The sequence below is a fragment of the Rhinolophus ferrumequinum genome, chromosome 13 (assembly GCF_004115265.2).
Source record: "Rhinolophus ferrumequinum isolate MPI-CBG mRhiFer1 chromosome 13, mRhiFer1_v1.p, whole genome shotgun sequence".
Taxonomy (NCBI): Eukaryota; Metazoa; Chordata; class Mammalia; order Chiroptera; family Rhinolophidae; genus Rhinolophus; species Rhinolophus ferrumequinum.
The window spans coordinates 51,859,502-51,878,573 of NC_046296.1; the positions used below are offsets into that span (position 1 = coordinate 51,859,502).

The window sequence follows — 19,072 nt, forward strand, 5'->3', positions numbered from 1 at the left end:
AGCATCCTTTTGACAATCTCCAATTCGAAACTAGAGCCTAGGTTCTGATAAGCATCTCTGATTTGCAAATATATTAATGTGCCATGTCAAACAAAAGCATAAAAATACAATATACTTAGTTATACAGCTAACAAATCACCCTTTAAGTGGAGAAGAAAGTTCACGTCCATAAGGACTGACACAGAAGTTCCAGGCCACACGGTGTCTACACTGTCCCTCGGAGAAGCCGCCAGACGGTCGGCCGTCCATGCGGTCTTCACCTTCCACCTGCCTCCCCTTCCCCACAAGGTTCCATTTGTAACTGCTTTGCCTCAACCCCTCCTTCCCCGGGGAGGAGCCATGGCTGTGGGAGGAGTAGATGACACACTCTGCGGCACCCCTCCTGGCCCAGTCCTGCTGCCCCTCTGCTGGGCAGGCTGCTCTGACTGTCACAGCCGCTCCTAAAGCTCCCCACACTCTGCCCTCATGTTGTCCCCACTCACAGCAACCAGTTACCTCCCTTCCCGCGTGATTTTCCTTCACAACATGAGGTGCCCACTCTGTGCCACACCTCTGGGTAGTTAGGGCAGGTGTCATCCCCTTGTCAGGTGAGAACACTGAGGCAAAAGAGGTTACGTCAAGGACCTTCAGGTAGTTAAGCATAGAGACTCCTCCTTAGACCTGCTGCTTCCCCAGGGAGGACCCTGTGAAGATGCTCAGGTGTGAAATGGTAATAACTTTCAAATCATCCGGGTATTATGGATTTATTTTTCCAACCAACACTTACTGTCCTACTCAGTGCCAGAGGATCAGTAACCCTGACACGCAACAGCCCCAGCCCTCCGAGGAAGCGGGCAGGAAAGGCTGTGGCACCAGCGGGTAGTAGGGGTGGGGAGGAGACAGAGCGAGAACAGCATGATCCCCAATAAGGGCCCAGCTGTTGGGACACCTCTCTTCCAAACAGGCACCTCTCTGGTAGCCACTTTGGGATTCTCCTGTGCCAGATGTGCCCACGCCAATAGAAGCCGAGAGGAATGACGGGCGTCCTGGGTGAGGCTGCATTGGTTCATTCACTATCAACAGATGCACGTCAGGGACTCACGAGGACGCAGCCCCACAGGCTCCAAAGTCAGAGTGGGAGCAGAGCTGGGGGGAGACCTCAAGGCTCTGCTTCCCCGGGTGGAGCCTGCCCCTCCTGAGGGGCGTCTGACTGCCCTGAGTACACACAGGCAAAACCCAGCCCTTCCGGGGCCTTCCTCCCAGTGGATGAAGAAAACGAAAGGTGCTGTCCACTCCTAACCAAGTGTAGCAGCCAGTGTCCTTCCTGAAGCTGCAGCAGCCGAGGACCTCCACGTGCTTCATATCATCAGACTGAATCAGTTCTTTGAACTGAGAGAAAACGGTGGGCTCCAGGGCACTTTTAGGCCACGCGAGGTGACTGACTAAACCCATCAAGTTCAAAGCCTTCGTAAGCAACTTGGCTTTGTCCTCCTTACCTTCCCAGAGGCAGACAAGAATTAGCATCCCGGAGTACGAGACCACACTCCTTAAATCCATTCGCGTGCCTCACTCAGCACGTCGCTAGTCCTGGACTGGTGCAGAGTGTGCAGTGGGGAAAGGCTGTAACTGTGAGGGGAGGGCACTTCAGAGTCCTGCAGCCAGCCAGGGGCGACCTCCGCCCATCACCCCACCCAGGAATGCGTTAGTCATCAACCCAACCACGCCAAGTGCATTGAACACACCTGAGGAACCGGGCTTGGGCTACACGATATCTTAGACCGGGTACCTCTACCCAAAGTAACAATAAACCTCTAATCCTCAGAGCTATACAAACAGAAATGTATTTCTTGCTCACGTGAAATTTGAAATGAATGTGCTAAAATTGATGTGTGGCCTTCCATCTAGTCATTCAGGGACCCAGTTTCTTCTCCGTGTGGCTCCTCTCTTTCTCCAGTTTTAGAAACCCTGGCATTCAGATAACCAATGGGCAAAGGGCATCAGGGGTGTTGGGGCCTAGCATTGGAAGATTTTTATGAGTCGTCACTTCAGCTCACTTTCTGTTCACTAGAATACAATCATATGGCTATATCTAACTGCAAGGGATGCTAAGGAATGCAGTCTAGCTGTGTGCCCATAAGAAAGGGAAATGGGTTTAATGAAAAAAAAAAAAAAAACAACAAAACCAATGTGTTGTCTCATGGAATAACCCAAGGAATTGATCAGACTATCATTTGAGAATACCGATGCCTTATTTAGCTACTCTCAGCATTGGGCAGTCTTGAATTTTGGGCTTCATACACAAAGATTCCAATTCAGTAGATCATATATTGGGCCCAGAAATATATCTATTTTAAAAGTTCCCTCGGTGATTTTGACGTTTCACCACATTTGGAAGTCATTGGCATAAAACGTCACATTCAGATATCCTTGTGTGCAAGACAGGGAATCAAGTGACTAGAGAAGTGTCATTGCTGTCACATTGTCAGCAAACGTACATTCCTAAGCCCCCAACAAGTACAGAGGATGGAAAGGGGCATATGACCCAGCCTCTTGCCACGTCACAGGGCCTGCCCACTGTGAGGGGACACAAAGCTCATGCATTGAGAGGCAAACAGTCACACACATACAGCCATTGTGCAGGGTCCCCCAGAGCCATGCTGAGCTGGTGCAGTGACCTCCGTGTGTTAGGGGAGCTGTCACTGAGAAAATGGGATTATGATAAGTTTATGATTGTGAGGAAAACTTCGGTCTAAGGGAATGTTAAAGGGCCAGGGTATTCCAAAGGAGGCCATCAGGAGAAATAGACAGGAATGTCTTATGTGGGTTCAAGAATAGCCAACTAGGTCGTGTCAGAGAATCCTGAGGAATCTCCCTTAGGGAGGCTCAGTGTGGCCGTTAGGCCTCGGCGCCGTGGGAGATACTGAGCCAGTGAGCACAGAGATGGGCTGGAGGCGAGGAACCGGAGCGTGGACACTGTCGGAGGTTCTTGTGAGAGACCAAATGTGAAATGATTGGAGCCTCGAAATGGAGCGCAGAAAGGGGGAAGAGGAGCTGGAGGAGAAGAGGCCCCTTCTTCTGCTGCCTTCCAAATGGAATCATGGCCCAGGGCAGCCTTGGCTTGTCCCTCTGAGAAGATGTGACTGGCGGCTCAACAATGCAGTGTGCAACCAGGCAGTGACCTGTACAAGTCAAACATTCATAACTCGGGAAGGATCTGGCCCTGTTTCTTCCTCAGAAAATATCTCAGATCATTGGAGCAAGGAGTAATTTAGCAATTCTGAGCTTTACATCTTATTTCTAACACTGATTTACTGTGATGTTTGGGACCAGTTGTTGCTTTTGATTGCTAAGTTTCCACAATCAAGCGTGCAAAGCAGTGAGACAGATTCCGCCTATGAGCCTGGTTTCAGAAGTAGTCACTCAACATGGCAATAAGTGAACCCCTTTTAGAGTAACAGGATGTTCAGATCTGCTCAAGATTTTCTTGGTAATATCCACAGCTCAGTTTACAAGTCAACAGATACATATGTTTTCCATAACTTTTAGTGCCTCTGAAAATGGAGCCCTGTGGTTCTCAGTCCTTTCTGTCCCTGGCATGAAGTTTAGTATTTAAGGGCTAACTGGCTGCTGATATTTGAAGCAAAGCAGAATCCAATTCTCTATCCACTGTTCTCCAAGAACCTCACTGATGTTCTCAGCTTCCATCCTCACCTCCATGCAGATGACTCATACTCTTGATTTCCACCTGAATCCCAACCTGAGTTTCCAGCTGCCTGATTGACATCCCACCAATACTTTAAACGTGTCCCCCACCAGCACACCTGCTTCTGAGTGATTCTTCTATCTGTAGCTCCACCATTCTCCTAGGCATTCAGGTCTTCAAAGTCTGTCTTGACTTCTCTCTCACTGCCAAGATTCAAGCTCACTGTGTAGATTCTAGCTCTATGGGGGAAAACTAAAAGGGACTTTAGAAAGAAATCCCCTGGTCAGTGAATAATATGAATTACAAAGCTGTCCAAATTCCTCAAGGTCAAGGTCCACGTTATTAATATGTATCTCTATACTCCCAGCTTTAGACACAGTGCCTGACTCATCACAGGTGCTCAACTAATTTTTGCTCAAAGGCAGAATGGGAGATTCAATACTACCTGAAGAAACAGAGATTTCTAATTAAAATGTAATATATAAAACAGGAACAATGCACTGGAACCTCCAATGCTAAAGAAAGACTTCCACTGTGAAAATACCCACATTATAGATTTTCAAACACCAACATGGTGCCTAACAAGTTTCAGTGACTTGCCCAGGGTCCCAAGTATATAACCCAGTACCAAGCAGTATATAGCCCAGTCTTCACTTTACCTTTTGAAACTCAGCTTCCACCAAACAGAGAAGACTGCTAATTCACCCTCCTCATAAAGGGAGAAGGAAGCCAGCAACTTCCCTTTCCCTGGGTCTTCTCACCATGGGAGTGCTGCCATCTCTGGCTCCATCTTAGCCCTGCAAGACAGAGGCCAGCACAGCCACAGAGGGTAGAGGACCAGGCCAGTGTTAGAAATGTCTGTGTGTCCGAGAAAAGTAGAGCGGACATTCAGTCTCTCTGAGAAGAATGGATGCAGTCACTTTCTAGCTCTGGACTGCCCTCCAAGGGGGCTTGTACTTCACCAATAGTATGGAGTACATACGAGAAACTAAATGAGATTAAAGAATCGGATAGTTCTACAAAGGATGGTGAAAGAAGTGGCCTGGGAAGTGAGAGGCTTGAGTTCCCATCTTGCCTCCGCTGCTATCTCCCTGTATGACCTGGTAAATCAGCTGGTGCTCCCAAGAGGTCCCTGCCCTTCCTTCTTCAGCTCTCTTCTTCTACTGGCCTTCCAGAAATATCTAGCCTTAGTAACTCCGATGGGGTTATCCAGCCCAAGAAAAAGGTGATCTCCCATGTCTTCTCTCCCTCTCTCCCTCTCTCCCTCTCCCTATCACTCCCCTAAATACAACACTTTTCGTCCCTCAGGACACTTGACACATTTGAGCCTAAGGGGCAGGTATTCTTGTGCACAGGCACCTCCCCTACTGAGCCGGGGTTCCAGGAAGCAAGATCTACCTTTCACTTTTCCCCCTCAAAACCTGGGGAGAGCTTAACATATGTGACCCAGATGAGAGTATGAAAGAGAAAAACTAGAACTTGCTAGCGAAGGGCTTCTCCCCGCCCTGCAGTACTGTGGAACAGCCTTGGGGCAGGCCTTCCTGACTGGTGGCACGCCAGGACAAACTGGGAGCAGGATCCTTCAGTCTCAGCCCCAGAAGTGAGCACAGACAACCACTGCCTGGAAGCCTGGGACTGAGAACTTGGAAGAATCTGAGTGATTCTTCACGTATACTCGGCCTGACTGAAAATTCATTTTCTCCCGTATTCACTCCAAAGGGCTTCCTCACAAAGCCAGATTCATTGTGAAAAATCTCTACGGCCCTTGGCCGCCCTGGAGGCACTCTGTACTGACTTCTCACTGCTCGTAGTGTGATTAAGCCCAGAGGGGAAACCGAGTCAGGAGATGGTTAAATTACTTCTGAGAGTGGGAGCCGGTGTGCTCCCAACTGCTGAGTCTGGCCTTGAATGTCCAGGCCACCCCACTTCACTGCGCAGGAGCCAAAGATTCGTAGGGTCAGGATGCACATGCCTCGCCGCGGCCGTGCTGATCCCGGCCACGGCTGGTCCTGGGAACCCAAAGCTGGCCATCAGCCCCTCCTCTTCAACGCAGAACTGAAGTCAATTACGCAGCTAATAGGATGGACTCAGCAGGGCCTTCTCATCACATATATTATTCTAATAGAAAAGCATACTGCGACCCGAGCTTTGTGACAGTCCATTTTAGAAGACTTTTGCTGAGCAAATCCACTGTGCAGTGAGACATTAGAGAAAGTGTTTTTCCTTGGCAGAACCTGCCGGCTCTGTCCTAAGCAGCCAGAGCCCAGACAAGCCCCAGCTGCCAAGGGGATGCAGCGCACTCCCTCCTCCCGAGCCCACTGAATGGTTGACTGGGGAACCTGAGACGTGGTACCCATCCATCAAATGCAGTCCTGCCGTTCTGGCTTGCCCTCTCGCCCCATCATTCCTCTTCCCTCAGCCCACATTCAGACACACACCTTTCTGTCAGCTACTTAAAATCATTAAGTGAACTTAATTAGGTTTGTCAATCCCTAAGGCTGGCAGGGTAGCAAATAAGGCATTTTATTCACTGTCCATTAACAGTCTGTTGACTGAACGAGACAGAATTTTTCGAGCTGTACATGAGCAGCGCCAGCACTTTCTATGCAGAGATCTGCCCAATGAGTCTGGGAGACTCCCAATTCCAAAGCCACCCCCTCTAACTCTGGCCCACTGCCCAAATGGCCACCTCCAAGAATCCCCCAGGGCCCACTTTCAACAGGCCTGTCTGTAAAGCTGAGCAAGACGGAGTCAGGGATGCTTTCTTTATGCAAAGCCAGGCTCCAACCAAGATCTCTAGCCACGTCTGTTTTAACAATGAACTCTAAACACCAGTTGGCAAAAAAGAGAAAAAGCAACGACAACTCACGCAATTAAAAGTGTCCTCTTTGGAGAAATGGAAAGAGCTCAGCAGGTGTGAACTATAGAGGGGCAAGGAGTGAGATCTCCACTGCTCAGCGGAGCTCAGTTGCCATGTTCATAAATAGCACAAATCAGTGAGGGAGCTGGGGGAGCCCCAAAGAACTGGCTCTTCCCTTCTCCTTGACCAGGCTGCCCACAGACAGGGCCTTTTGTCACCATGGGGACTCAGCTTCCTTTCCCCATGCAGGGCTAAGGATCTGGGGTGGGGACAACAGAGTAACCTGCATGTTCATTAAAGCCCCCTGGCCTCTGCGATCCTGGCAGTGATGGCATGGACCATGCTTTCCCCCAAACCCAGAGTACTCCACCTGGTACATGCTAGAACTTCCTCTCGGTCCCAGAGCAATCCACCTGGCACATTCTAGAACGTGAGAACTGAGGCCCTGGCTGACTCTAGAGAGTGACTTGGTATCCACACTGTTGGGGGGCTCAGCAGAAAAGAGTGGAAAGACCAGAAAGACTCTGAGAGCCTTGAGGAAATCTCACCCATCTGCAGCAGGGAGAGGAAGAGCAGAGCCAGGAGATCCTCACCTAAGGTTCAGGTAAAGACACACAACCAGGTACCATCCAAAGTAGAGAAGCCTGAATCTGGGTGGTACCAATGGCCACTCCTTGGCCAGAGCCCCCACAGAAAAGAAACTCCTAGATTGGTTCTGCTGTCCCCTCCCCACCCCATCACCTACCATCCCCAGTCCCCATTCCTGGACTGCCTCTGCTTCACCCCTGCCCTTCCCACACCTTTTGTCCCACCTCTCCCTTCCCTGTAGCCTATGGAGTCTGGAGCATTTGGGGAAAGGTTGGTGGTGTGGCCTCCTGGATAGACAGCATCGCATGTTTACATCTGATTCGACATCTGATTGAGTCTTCCCTGATTGTTGTGAGTGTTCCTAACTCAAAATATGTGCAATTCCCAGTGTCAATCAAACTCTTTTAAACAGCAGCTGCCACTGCCGTTGCCTTACAGAGCACTTTAGAAACTCTTCTATTTAGCAACCAGTCCAGCCCCAGCTTGCATCACGTCATCCATGGCTGGGTGAGAACTCTGCAGCTCTAATCTCTCAATAATAAGGAAGGAAGGTAGGGGAGATGTCCAGTTTCTGTGGAAGGGCCGTTTAGGGACAAACGGATTTGTTTGTGCCCTCCCCACACGCTCAGTAGGCACACATAGGTAATTTACGGGCTCTGGCGCTCCAGGCCTTTGGGGATGGTACACCCGTGACGCAGCTCAGCATTGAAATCAGCGCCTGGCGTGGCCCGTTGGCCTATGGATGACAGATTAGGAGATGATGACCCAGTGGAGAATCAGGAAGGTGGGCTACGGGCCCCTTACCCACGGCTGTGCAGGAGCTTCGGGCTGCTTTGCCTTCCCGATGCTTCCGTCCACCGGGGAACAGGTTCTTTCCATTCACCATCTCCAAGCAGCTCTGAGTGCCTGTTCTCTCGTGGTCTGGGAGCAGCGTCTCCCTAACGCTGGCAACTGCTGTAAAGTGATCGGGACAGCAGTCTGAGGGCTGTGGTTTGCCACTTGAGAAGCCCAGCCTAACTGTGTTCCGGGGTTACACACGCCCAAGCCGGGGACTCCTCTATAGACTGTGTTCCCCGTGGACATCCGGGGAAACCGGAGCTGTGAGTCTGCCAAGACTCGGAGAAACCCAGTGAAGGCGTGTGAGACACACTTGCCTCTCCTCACCTTTACCTCCTTCCCCACGCCTCACACTCAAGCCAGGGGCCCTGTCCTGCTCTGACACATCCTTCACTTCAGTTCCTCTACTGGAGGTGCCCTCTCCTCACCGCGCCCATCCCCACATCCAGATCTGTGAGTCCTTTCCTTTCTTCTAAACCTCCTCTGTGAAGTCCTCCCCGTCTCCGCAGGCTGATGGGATTCCTGCCTCCTCTGAGCGATCGGAGCATTTTATCCACATCTCCCATGTGGCACTTCCTCCTCCTACCTCATTCTACACTGACATATATACCCTGCATTTCTCCACTAGACAGTAAGCAACTTGAATACAGCGTTCCTGTCTGATTTCTCTTAGAATCCCCCACAAGCCTTGAGCAGGTCCCAATACAAGATAGGTGTGTACGAAATGAAAATCCAAGATAGGTGCTTGTCAAGATTGTTATGAAAGACACCTGTCAGAGGTCCGTGCTCAAGCGCCAAGAGCTGGCTGGGCAAGGCAGGTGTTTTCTCGTGCTGCCCATCCCTCATGCACACTCATCCAGCATCCAAGTGTCCCAGAACAGGATTGGGAGATTGTCCACTGGGCACCTCTCTGCCCGTGCCCAACCAAGCACCAGCCCTTCCTGCTGCTCTCTCCTGACCAAGGGCAGGAGGACGCCACCATGGGGAATGTGGCCAACAGAGCTGCAGTGGGCTCGGCCGTGGGTAAAACAGACTCAGGCATTTTCCCTGTAGAATTGAACCAGATTTGGACCCTCTAATTGTGACTTGCAAACAAGGATGATGTGATGAATGAACAGATTTCACAAGACGGGTGAAGGCATAGATGGGTTTACAATGTAGTTCAGTCAAGAATAATCAATCACAAACATACTGTTTGCTTGTGGCTTCAAGTCTTTCCCTCGTAGAAGGCAGTAATTGTTCTCTGGCCAGGAATAGCCAAGCCAGCATCTAACCCATTATGTGTTGTTCAGAGGTCATCTGCTCATGGGCATAACGGGGGTTTCCAGCCCCGGCCAGCAGTTCACCCATTGACTGTAATGTTGTGCTGCCCTTCCTGCAAATCACGAGTGAACATTCTTTCTCCTGTGTGTTTCTTTCCTATGGGCATTTCCCCGCTCTGTTAACACTCTGTGTCCTATGTTTCTTCTGCCCTCTCTGCCCTGCCATCTCCACTGTCAGTCTCCCACTCCCGCCAACTCTCCAGTTTTCTGCTCTTGCTAGCCCTAGCTGCCAACATGCTACTGTGTGGGTTCCCTCTCTTTCCTTTTTTCTGACAGCTTTATTGAGCTATGATTTCCATACCATGAAATCCACCTGATTTAGGTCTACATGTCAATGACTTTTAGCAAACATACAGAGTTGTGCAAAGAGCATCATAGTCCAATTTTAGAATAGTTTCATCAGCCCAAAAAGAACCCTTGAGCGGGTTTACAGCCAATACTGTTCCCACCATGCCTCGCCCCCGGCAACCACTACTCTGCTATCTGGCGCTATAGATTTGCCTATTCTAGACATGTCATATAAAAGGAGTCACTCGTATGAATGGAATCATGAGGTCTTTAACCTATTAACCTATTCTCTGGCTTCTTTAACTTAGCGTGATGCTTTTGAGGTCCATCTATTTTATAGTGTGTATCCTGGTCCATTCTGTTATACTGGGAGGGGCGGGTAGGATTCCACTGTACAGCCATCCCACACGTAGTTTATCCATTCGCCAAGTGAGGGCATGGGACTCCTCTTTTGATGTTCTAACATCCACACTAGAAACTGCACATTCTTCTGCAGGTCATTCTGGGTTGACTTTCTGAAAGGTGGGAAAGGTTTTGAAAGTTCTCAGGAAACGTTCATTTGGCAGCAGGAAAGGTCTGGCTGACTGACAGCCTTCCAGGAGAATGACTCCCCAAGAGTCAAACAAACCAAAGGAGTTTTCTGTTTTCCCCACTCCACAGCCTGCCCTGGCCACAGTCCAAGGACCTGACTCTGCAAGGCTATGAAAGAGGTGGAAAGCAACAATATCTCAGTGGTTTACTGTTAATATTTATGACCCTCTGCATTAGTTACAAACACCCCCAGGGACCGTAGTCAGATAATTTAATATTTAACAACCAGCTGGGCACTGTACAGACCAACCCCAGTCAGAACTGATGCTGGACACTGGGGATCCTTGAGACACCTGCCTCCCACCCCCGTGTGAGGGATTAATGTTTCATTTGCTGGTTAATGGGGAAATTCAAGGGGCATCAAGGAAGTAGCCAGGCTGCCTGAGGCAACAGGCAGGGGCTTTCAGGGGGCAGTGGCCCTTCATCAGTTGGTACAGAAGCATTTTCATATGTAATTGATTTCAACTCTACCTGGGGGCACCAGCTGAATATAAAGCCTGCCCATTTCCACCCACCTGGCACACCTAGAAAGTGAGAGAGTTCTCCTCAGAGTTTCCATGAGTCCTAGACCCAAGCCCCAAACTCCGAATTGGATGAACACTCGGAACAATCCCTCAGAAAGGGCAGTACTCTGTGCTGGACACATAGGGAGAAATGCTGACTGCTCCCCTCTTGCGATTGCTCTGAGGTGAGGTAAGGCTGATAAAAATGACTCAGGAGCAAGGTATCAGCACTGTTTGCGGGATGCTGAATCCTAAGACATGGCCAACCCAGGTTGTTCCTCACACACACTCCTTTTAACACATGTACAGGTTCTGGCTGCAGATTGTCGCGTGGTGGGGACAAGGATCCAGAGCCACCGTGGCTTTTGACAATATCTCCATCAGCCTGGACTGCTACCTCACCAGTGAGTGCGCCCTGTCCCCGGCACTTGTTCTCCAACCCAGACTACCTCGGGCCTCGCTGTCCCTTCTTGACCGGAGCCCACGCCCCCTTCCACCTTCCCTGGGGCCTCATCGTCCCTCTCCCTGCAACTGAGCCTCTCTTAACTCAGCCCATGGGGTCTTCTCTATTCTAGTCAGTGGGGAAGACAAGATGCCACAGAATACAGCACTCAAATCAAGAAATCTGTTTGAGAGAAACCCAAACAAAGAGGTGAAACTCTGGGACAATACACCAAGAGAGACCCCCATCTTTGACCCTACAGGTAAGGGTTCAACTGACAAATTTGAGCAAAGTAATGTTTTTGTTGCAAAAAGCAGAAGAAAGATACATGCTATGATTGGGGTGGGAGCTATGTTTAAAGAATAAAAGAGTCAACCTTTAGAAGGAAATCACCTACACCCTGGGTATGGGGCTCCAAGAGGAAGCTGTTTGGTTCTCTTACTACCTGGGCAAAGGGAGCTTCCGAACGTTGAGCAAAGGAGCATCTCTCCTCCATGCCTGGGGAACAGCCAGGTCCTGACACAAACGCGTAACCAACCTGGTATCTTCTCCTCAACTCATTCCCTTGAAACCACTCCCCATTTACTGAACAAAGCAAACCTTCCATCAGATGATTTTCTCCTCATAAAGAGCGTTGGGACCAAAGCTAAGGTTATCTGTTGCACAAAGGCAGGCTAGCCCGTCGTGGGTAAAGCCCCAAAAGCTTCAGGTTCAGCACATTTACCCAAAGCTCAGCTCGCTTCCAAAGCTGCTTGATTCAGCAGCCCCCAGGCTAAAGGACTTCTTGTGGGGGCCCTGCTGCTTCAAACACAGGCCTGTTCAGCCTCTGGCCCTAAACCATGGATGTGACTTCTCAGCTACTCAGTGTGTCAGATGGGAATCAGTCTGAAACGCAGTATGCCATTCCTTAGCAGTTAATAGATCTGAGAGCCGAGCGCCAGAGAAGCTGATGAAGGCCCCCCCGGCCTGACACCCCAGGTCGAGGGGTTCCCCCAGGTGGGTTTTGGTGCGTGGGTATGTGAAGCTTCTTCCTATGTGAGTAACCTGGAGAAGCAGGAGTACAGTGATGATCCACCCACGCTCTTTTTCCTATAAAAGACAATTCTTTACTAAAATAATTGATAAATGATAAATCTCTCATTTCTATTTATAAATGTGAAATTCTTGTTTAATGCAAAATACAAAAAAAAATAGAGGCTTATAGCTTTGCACTAAATTCATTGATTATCGACATACTAAATAAATATTAGCTTTCCTTTGTTTTTAAAGAAATCCTTTCCTTCCTCTCTCCTGAAACGTTGCCTAAGACTAACCGTCCCTTCCCGATTCCTGCCTGATCTAACTGCTGGCAAACCAGGGGGAAGAGTTCATTGCCTTTCCCATCACCTCTCCCTTTTCCTCTCTTCACCCTTAACTAGAACCTCTAAATACCTTTTCCTTCTTCCACATGAAAGGGAACTTGGCATGCTAAACTGCAGTCTCTCTTTCCCCGCCCGGCCTCGGCCTCGTGGTTCATGGTTCATGAAAACATCTCACATGAGGGAGGCAGCCTGCTGCTACTCGTTCAACACCCCTCCCCGCCCACGCCCGCCCAATGAGTTACTGCCGTTACTTCCTGGCCCTTGCTCAGCCCCTGCCTCCTGCGGTAAATTCAGGATGATGCTAAGCAAATCTCACGGCAAGCCCCCGCCCCACCTAACCACCAGGACTGATTACATAGCAGGGGCTCCAGAAACACTTACTGATTGACTGGTGGGCACTTACTATTTGAGCTCAGCTCTCAGATGTCAGCAACTGGCTCCCCAGCAACCAACATTTAGGAAATAGCCACCCACCCTGCCCGACTCTCGGGTTTATTGATATAATTCCCACTGTCCCTAAAAGGCTAATCGATAAGGGCCTGCCCAATGGCCACTCAGACTAATGAAATCACACGGCGGCTCAAAAGCAGTGATGCCTCCCCCTGCACGTCCAGATAAAATTAGAGGTGAGTGATTGGCTGGAACACAAGCTTCCTCTACTGTCCAGTCCCCGCCTCAGAGCCAGAGTGACAGACAAGGGCTGTGGGTCAGCGTTCTGTCTCCAGACCCCCTTCTGAAGGAGTGACCCCAGCTCAAAGGGAAGAGGACATTGAGGCAAATGCCTCCCCCAGCTGCCTTAGGAGACTCCTTGGGAAGGCTTTAGAGAACCAAACAAAGAGCCATTGCTTTCCCAGGAACCCACTGCCATATCGGGAGCAGCTCAGGTGAAGGAGAAGCTGAGACAGGCTCCCAACACCCCTTCCCCTGCTGTGTTTCAGGAGTAGGATGCGTCTCTTCCTGAGCCTGACAGACCTCCCAATCCCGCCTTGCTGCAGATACTAGCCGTGTGTGGCGGGGGTGTCTCTGTTTTCATCAGGAGGATTTAGAGGAGGGAGGGGAGCAGGGCCTCCTTTGCCCACCACCCACAAGACAACGTCCACCGAGCCCCCTTGGCCAGGATTCAGCCTCAGGTCAGGGAGAACAGGCCACCCCTTGGGTCCATGCTGAGGTCCACTCTCGCCAACCTGAATCTCGACCCACCTGCAGCTCTTCCACACTTCCTCTGAGGGCACTTCAGTGCTCAGAGATGCTGGGCAGGACAAGATCTAGGTCAGGAGCTCCAAGAACTCAGTTTGGAAAAGGCGAGTACAAGTAGACAAATGATGAAGGCCGAGCAACGTGCCTCCCGTGAGAGACGCCCCAGGCAGAGGAAGGGGCCTGAAGGAAGAGAGGTCCAGTGGGCTCATGAGAGGCTGAGGTCACGGCCACTCATGGCCCACTCAGAAATAAGCACCCTGCAGGGCTGGCCCCCACTTCCCATGGGCCCGGCGCTGTGAGCAGCTGCAGCAGGGACCAGGGGAGCCGGTACTCACTGTTCTGACACTTCTGGCCCAGAGCAAAGTGGCGCATGAAACAGCAGGTCATCGCCTGCAACATGAAGCTTAACCACGCTCAGAGCTTCTGCCTGGGAGAGAGGGCTGCGGCCCAGGAGGGAAAGGAAAGGAAGGAAACACTCCATGAGTACCCCTGACCTTGGGCTAGGGTGTTTCACGTGTCAGCTCATCTAGTCCTCACTGTAGCCCAGGGACAGCTGCTGCTATTCCCAATGTAGGGATGAGGAAGGCGAGCTAGAAGAATGTAAGGGTCCCACAGCTGGTAAGGAAGGGGACCTGAAGTCTACGTTCTTCCAGCCAACTAAGCTACTTCTGGGTATCCAAGTCTCCAAACAGAGATCACCACCAAGAATGAAAAGAGTGGGGAGCACGTTCAGATGAGAGCCCCTGCAGGGCTGGTAAACAGATCAATTGTCAGGGGAGACAAGATAATATGATTTCCTTCCCAAAGTTCAGTGCCGTCCATTTCTGCGGGACTGAAACATGGACAGCTAGTGGCATTTCAGCTCTCCTCTTGGCAGGCGTTAGAGCAACTCCTGGAAATGCACAGGCCACATTGGGTTTCCAGAAGACAGTCACTCACAAAGCTTCCAAATTTCCCTAAACACTCCTCTCTTCCCCCAATTCAGCCCTCCCCTCTGACGAGGGCCTGACTCTCTGGGTCTGGGGTTCCCTCCCCACCACCCCCCAAGCCCACTGGCCAGAGCTGAGCATCCAGGCAGGGCAAAGCTCGTCCAGGTGCTTCACGGAGCATTCTTGGAAGCCTGAGTCACTTTAGCTAATCAGATGAAGAAACAGAGAGAAAATGGGGCAAGTATTAAGTCTGAGAAAATTGCATTTGTCAGCTTTGCACATACAATTACGCTAACCAAATGGTTGGGATAATGCAATCACAGAGTTACAGAACTCTATCCACACCCCCCTACACCCCCACCCCTGGCGGTAATGAACATGAGGGGTGAGGAGATGCAAGCCACCCTCTGCCACCCTCTCCCTCTCTAAAAGCCCAGGTAAGGACAGGCATGACCACCACGGCCCAGTGGGGTCTCTCTGTCTCTCCCTCTCCTGCAAGCTCACTGTTGACAGGGAGAGTGGAAGGGAATCAGCTCAGCTTAGCTGAGAACCAGTCCAGACCTTGGCTCAACCCACAAGGATCCATAAGTCATGGAGCCCTGGCATCAAACCACAGCCTTGCCTCTGAGTTGGTTGGTGACAACCAACTGAGTTGGTTGGTTTACCACTTTCTGAGTACGTATTTCTTGCCAAACGTGGGAGGGGGGACATTTAAACATGAAAAGAGCACTGGCCTTGGCTGGCCTGCACTAGCAAGCTGTGGGCCTGAGTATGCCCAGCTCCGCACACCTTCCAAGCCCTTGTCTGACACCTGGGCAGAGAGCAGCTCATGTGACATAGCCTAACGTGGACACAGACGAGGGTGGAAAAACTGGTGTTTTTCAAAGTCAAGGTTTGAAGTAGACAGTCTCCAGCTCCACAGTTCTGAGGGGCGAAGGGACATGGCATAAGGGAACCAGAGCTCTGTTTGGCCCAGCTCTCTAATTAACCCATGGCACCGTTAATGTGCCCAGAAATAAGGGTGACAGATTGTCCATTTCCACACACGCTCCTGGGATTCAAGAACAGATGCCAATTCCAATGAGAAAGTTTTATGTGTTTCATATAAATTGATTGGGTCTATTTCTGCTAAATGCATTATCCATTCACCACAGAACAACTATTAGAGTTAATAGAATTTGTAGCCAGAGCCATTATGTTCCAAGCACGCCCTTCTGGGGATGACAACATTGTTGGAAGGCAGGCTTTGCTCGGCCAGCCCCCCTCACTCAGAACCTGTCTTCTCACTCATCGGGGTCTTCGTTTACATCAGAGCCTTCTGCGTTCAGGCCCTGTAAGGTGCAAGGAAGCTCACTTCAGCAGCACACCCCAATATTAAGGATTCACCCATTCCTAAATAAATAAGTTCATTGTAATCCAATTCCAAAGTCCTACACCTGCTGGCACTGCAAACCACCCCGTGCCAGGTCGGGGGCAGAGAGGCAGCTGGAGTCCCTGCTGTAGCCGAAGTTCTTCACTGGGTGCCAGTGTTGGAAGCAGGAGGCCCCACGCATTGGAAACAAGTAAGGGTGGGAAGGCTGGGAGCCCCACTCACTCTGGGGGAACTCAGATTAGGCTCTTGGGTCCGTTGCATCATTATCAGCTTTCCCCAGAAATGCGCAGTGACAGAATCCGGGACACTGTGAGAGCAGTAGGAGGCAGGTCGGCCAGCAGGGACCTAAATCCAGCCCAGGGTGTCACCAAGTGTGTCCTCACATCATCTGCTCTGGTCACCTCGCTGGAGAAAGGGGACCTGCAAGTGCTACTTATTAAAAATACTGATTCCTGTTAAAAATACCGATTCCTGGGCCCCGCCAACCTGAATGTCTGGGAGTGGGAGGTCAAACTGCATTTTCGATGAACTTTCAAGGAAAGCCTGATTTGAAAGAAATCTTAGGAAGCCCAGATGGCAGCCCAACCTACTTGAAACGTATGAGGCGCCTGGGCCTTGGGAAGGTGGAGGTGAGCTCCGAGCCACGGGGCACCCATTTGAGGTTTCAGTTTTCGAGCAGCACAGGCCTCGCGTTATGCTGTGTCCTCTTCCTACAGCAACAATGCCCAGTAGTCACGGAGCAGAGCTGTGGGCCAGGAGCCATGCTGAACTCTTTCCCATGCACCATCTCCTTTACTGGTGCCTAATGTGAGCCCCCTTTTACAGACGAAACTGAGGCCCAGAGACGTTAAGTAATTGCCCTGAGTTATAACTTGTGCAAAAGGCTAAAGAATGTTTGTTTGTGTTGGAAATCACGTAAAAAAAGTAAAGTTTTCTAAGCCAGATAACATTTGGAGGGGCGTTGTTGTGAGAAAGAAATCTTTGAGGCATCCCACTGATGAATAGAGGAATCGCTCATCTCTGAGAAGCCCCTGCTTCTAATGGCAGTGTTTGCTTAAACAGAGCACATCTGCATTGTCACTCATATTCAGCACCCTAGCAGACAATGCACCTGTGCACACATGAGAAAGCTGATAATTGCAGCTAACTGGTGTCCCTCCGTGCATCCAGCCTTCATTGTGCACAGGGAGGGCACATCTGTCAGCATCCCTTCAGGTGGGGGGGAACAACACTAAGATGTGGGCAGGCAAGTAGCCAAAGATGCAACCGTGGGGCCCGTGTCCTTGCTCAGCTGGCCTGCTGTTCACCCAAGTGCTGCGTGATCTCTCTATGATACTAATTTAGATTCTCATCTATTTATAGCAAGCAAACTGGTGATGACGCATGAAGCACCAGCCTTTACAAGACTCATAGGCCCTCCGGTGACTGTAGGGAGGTTCGGTGCCCTCCCAATTAAGATGTCACTCTTCATTTGGGTGTGTCTCCCTTCCCCAAACACGGCTGTGCTCCAGGAAGAGAGGTGGCATGGAACTAATTCGAGATTCGTGATCTCCATTACTGACGTTAACGAGTCTCTTCTAGTGCAAGAGACTTTGTACGCTGGAGAGCCAGTCAGCATCCCCAAGGGGTGGCCACCACCAAGGCCCAGGGGCTGCTTGGTAGCCGAGTGGAGGCCCCGCTTCCTGGGGCAGAGTGCCCACCTGCCACAGAGCTTCCAGGTGAATATTCCCTGTTTGCAGGCTGCCTCTTCATCTGTACAGGGTCTATAGTGACTAAGCACAGTCAGTGTACCTCATTTGATCCTTCCAGACCCCCAGACTGCCCAAGGACAGGCATCACTGTCAGGAAGCAATATGGCACAGTTTGTAAAAGCACAGACTACCTGTGTTCAAGTCCCAGCTGTGCCACTTACGTAAGTCACTCCCTTCTTTCTGTGCCTTTGTTTCCCCATATCAAAAAAAAATGGGGCCCATAATCTTTATGAGGCCCATATTACATCTTATAGTTTTGATGCCGAGCGCTGCGCTGGGTGCCGTGGGGCCTACAGCTGGGAATGAGCCAAAGTGCCGCTCGTGAAAGCTGCACCACATAAGCCTGATATGAAGCCACTGTTAGCCCAGCACAAGAGAGACTCTGGTTCCCTTTCCAATTTTCAATCGAGCACGCCTGGAATTAGGACAGGTTCCCCCAGTCCATGGCTCTGACTTTATCCTGCACTGGATGGTGAGAAGGTCTGCATCCAAGATGGGTGCCCTGCCGGTTACACTGACCTGATCATCGTTTTTTAAAAGAAATCCGGCGTCCTTTGAGAAAACAAGGAATCAGCAATGTTGATTGACTTGGAACTGCCCTCCTCTGGACCCCAGTGGAGAACTAGGGCAGCGTCATCCAACTCTGATAGACTCAAAACCACCTCACGAACCTCTAGTCTAACACTAGAGCCTAGGGGTTGGAATTATGGCAAAGCTGAAGACAAAATGCCTTAATACCATGCCGCAGCTCCTCTTAGCAGCCGAGAGGACTCATTGTCTTTCTGTCTCCCGGCTGGCCTGAGAAAACATGTTGTTTTTTCCTATTTGTTTCAGTGAAAGGTTACATAAGTGGGAGACAATAAATGATCCGCAAACTCTGGTCTCAGCATGCCTTGATTAAGATCATTTAGCTTCACACTAGCAGAACACAAAAGGACCCTCCATCAGTGCAAGTGCATTAAGCATTTGTGATTTGGGAAGTCCACTTTTAATTATTGTCCTCCCAGGCTTGCTGATTCTGCCTGCAAAACAACCCTGCTTCCCCTCAGAGCCTTTTCAGCTCTCTGCTTGTTGCAGCAAAGCTTCAGGGTCCTGGACACAGAAATGTTATTTTGTTTAAATTTATCTGAGCCTGGAGCTGGACAGAGGAACTAGGAAAAGAAAGGCTGAAATGCTAGCTCTAGATCACAAAAGGGGATCCCTCTCACTTGCTCCTCCATTACCAAGAGGAAAAGGAAATAAGAGGTAGAATTACCTTAGCCATCATTGAGTCAGGGATGAGAGAGAGGGCACCGAACAGAACTGAGCCCAGCCAGTGCACTTCACGCTGGGTTTTTACATGAAGGATG

General features: G+C 50.4%; 1 protein-coding gene across 1 annotated transcript in view; it reads left to right on the forward strand.

The window, feature by feature from the left end:
* ALK (ALK receptor tyrosine kinase) overlaps positions 1-19,072 on the forward strand; it is a 646,243-nt gene that overhangs the window by 573,273 nt on the left and 53,898 nt on the right. The window contains exons 10-11 of the mRNA XM_033125413.1: positions 10,981-11,075; positions 11,247-11,375. Coding sequence (XP_032981304.1) covers positions 10,981-11,075; positions 11,247-11,375 — 224 coding nt within the window. The remainder of the gene's footprint in view (positions 1-10,980; positions 11,076-11,246; positions 11,376-19,072) is intronic.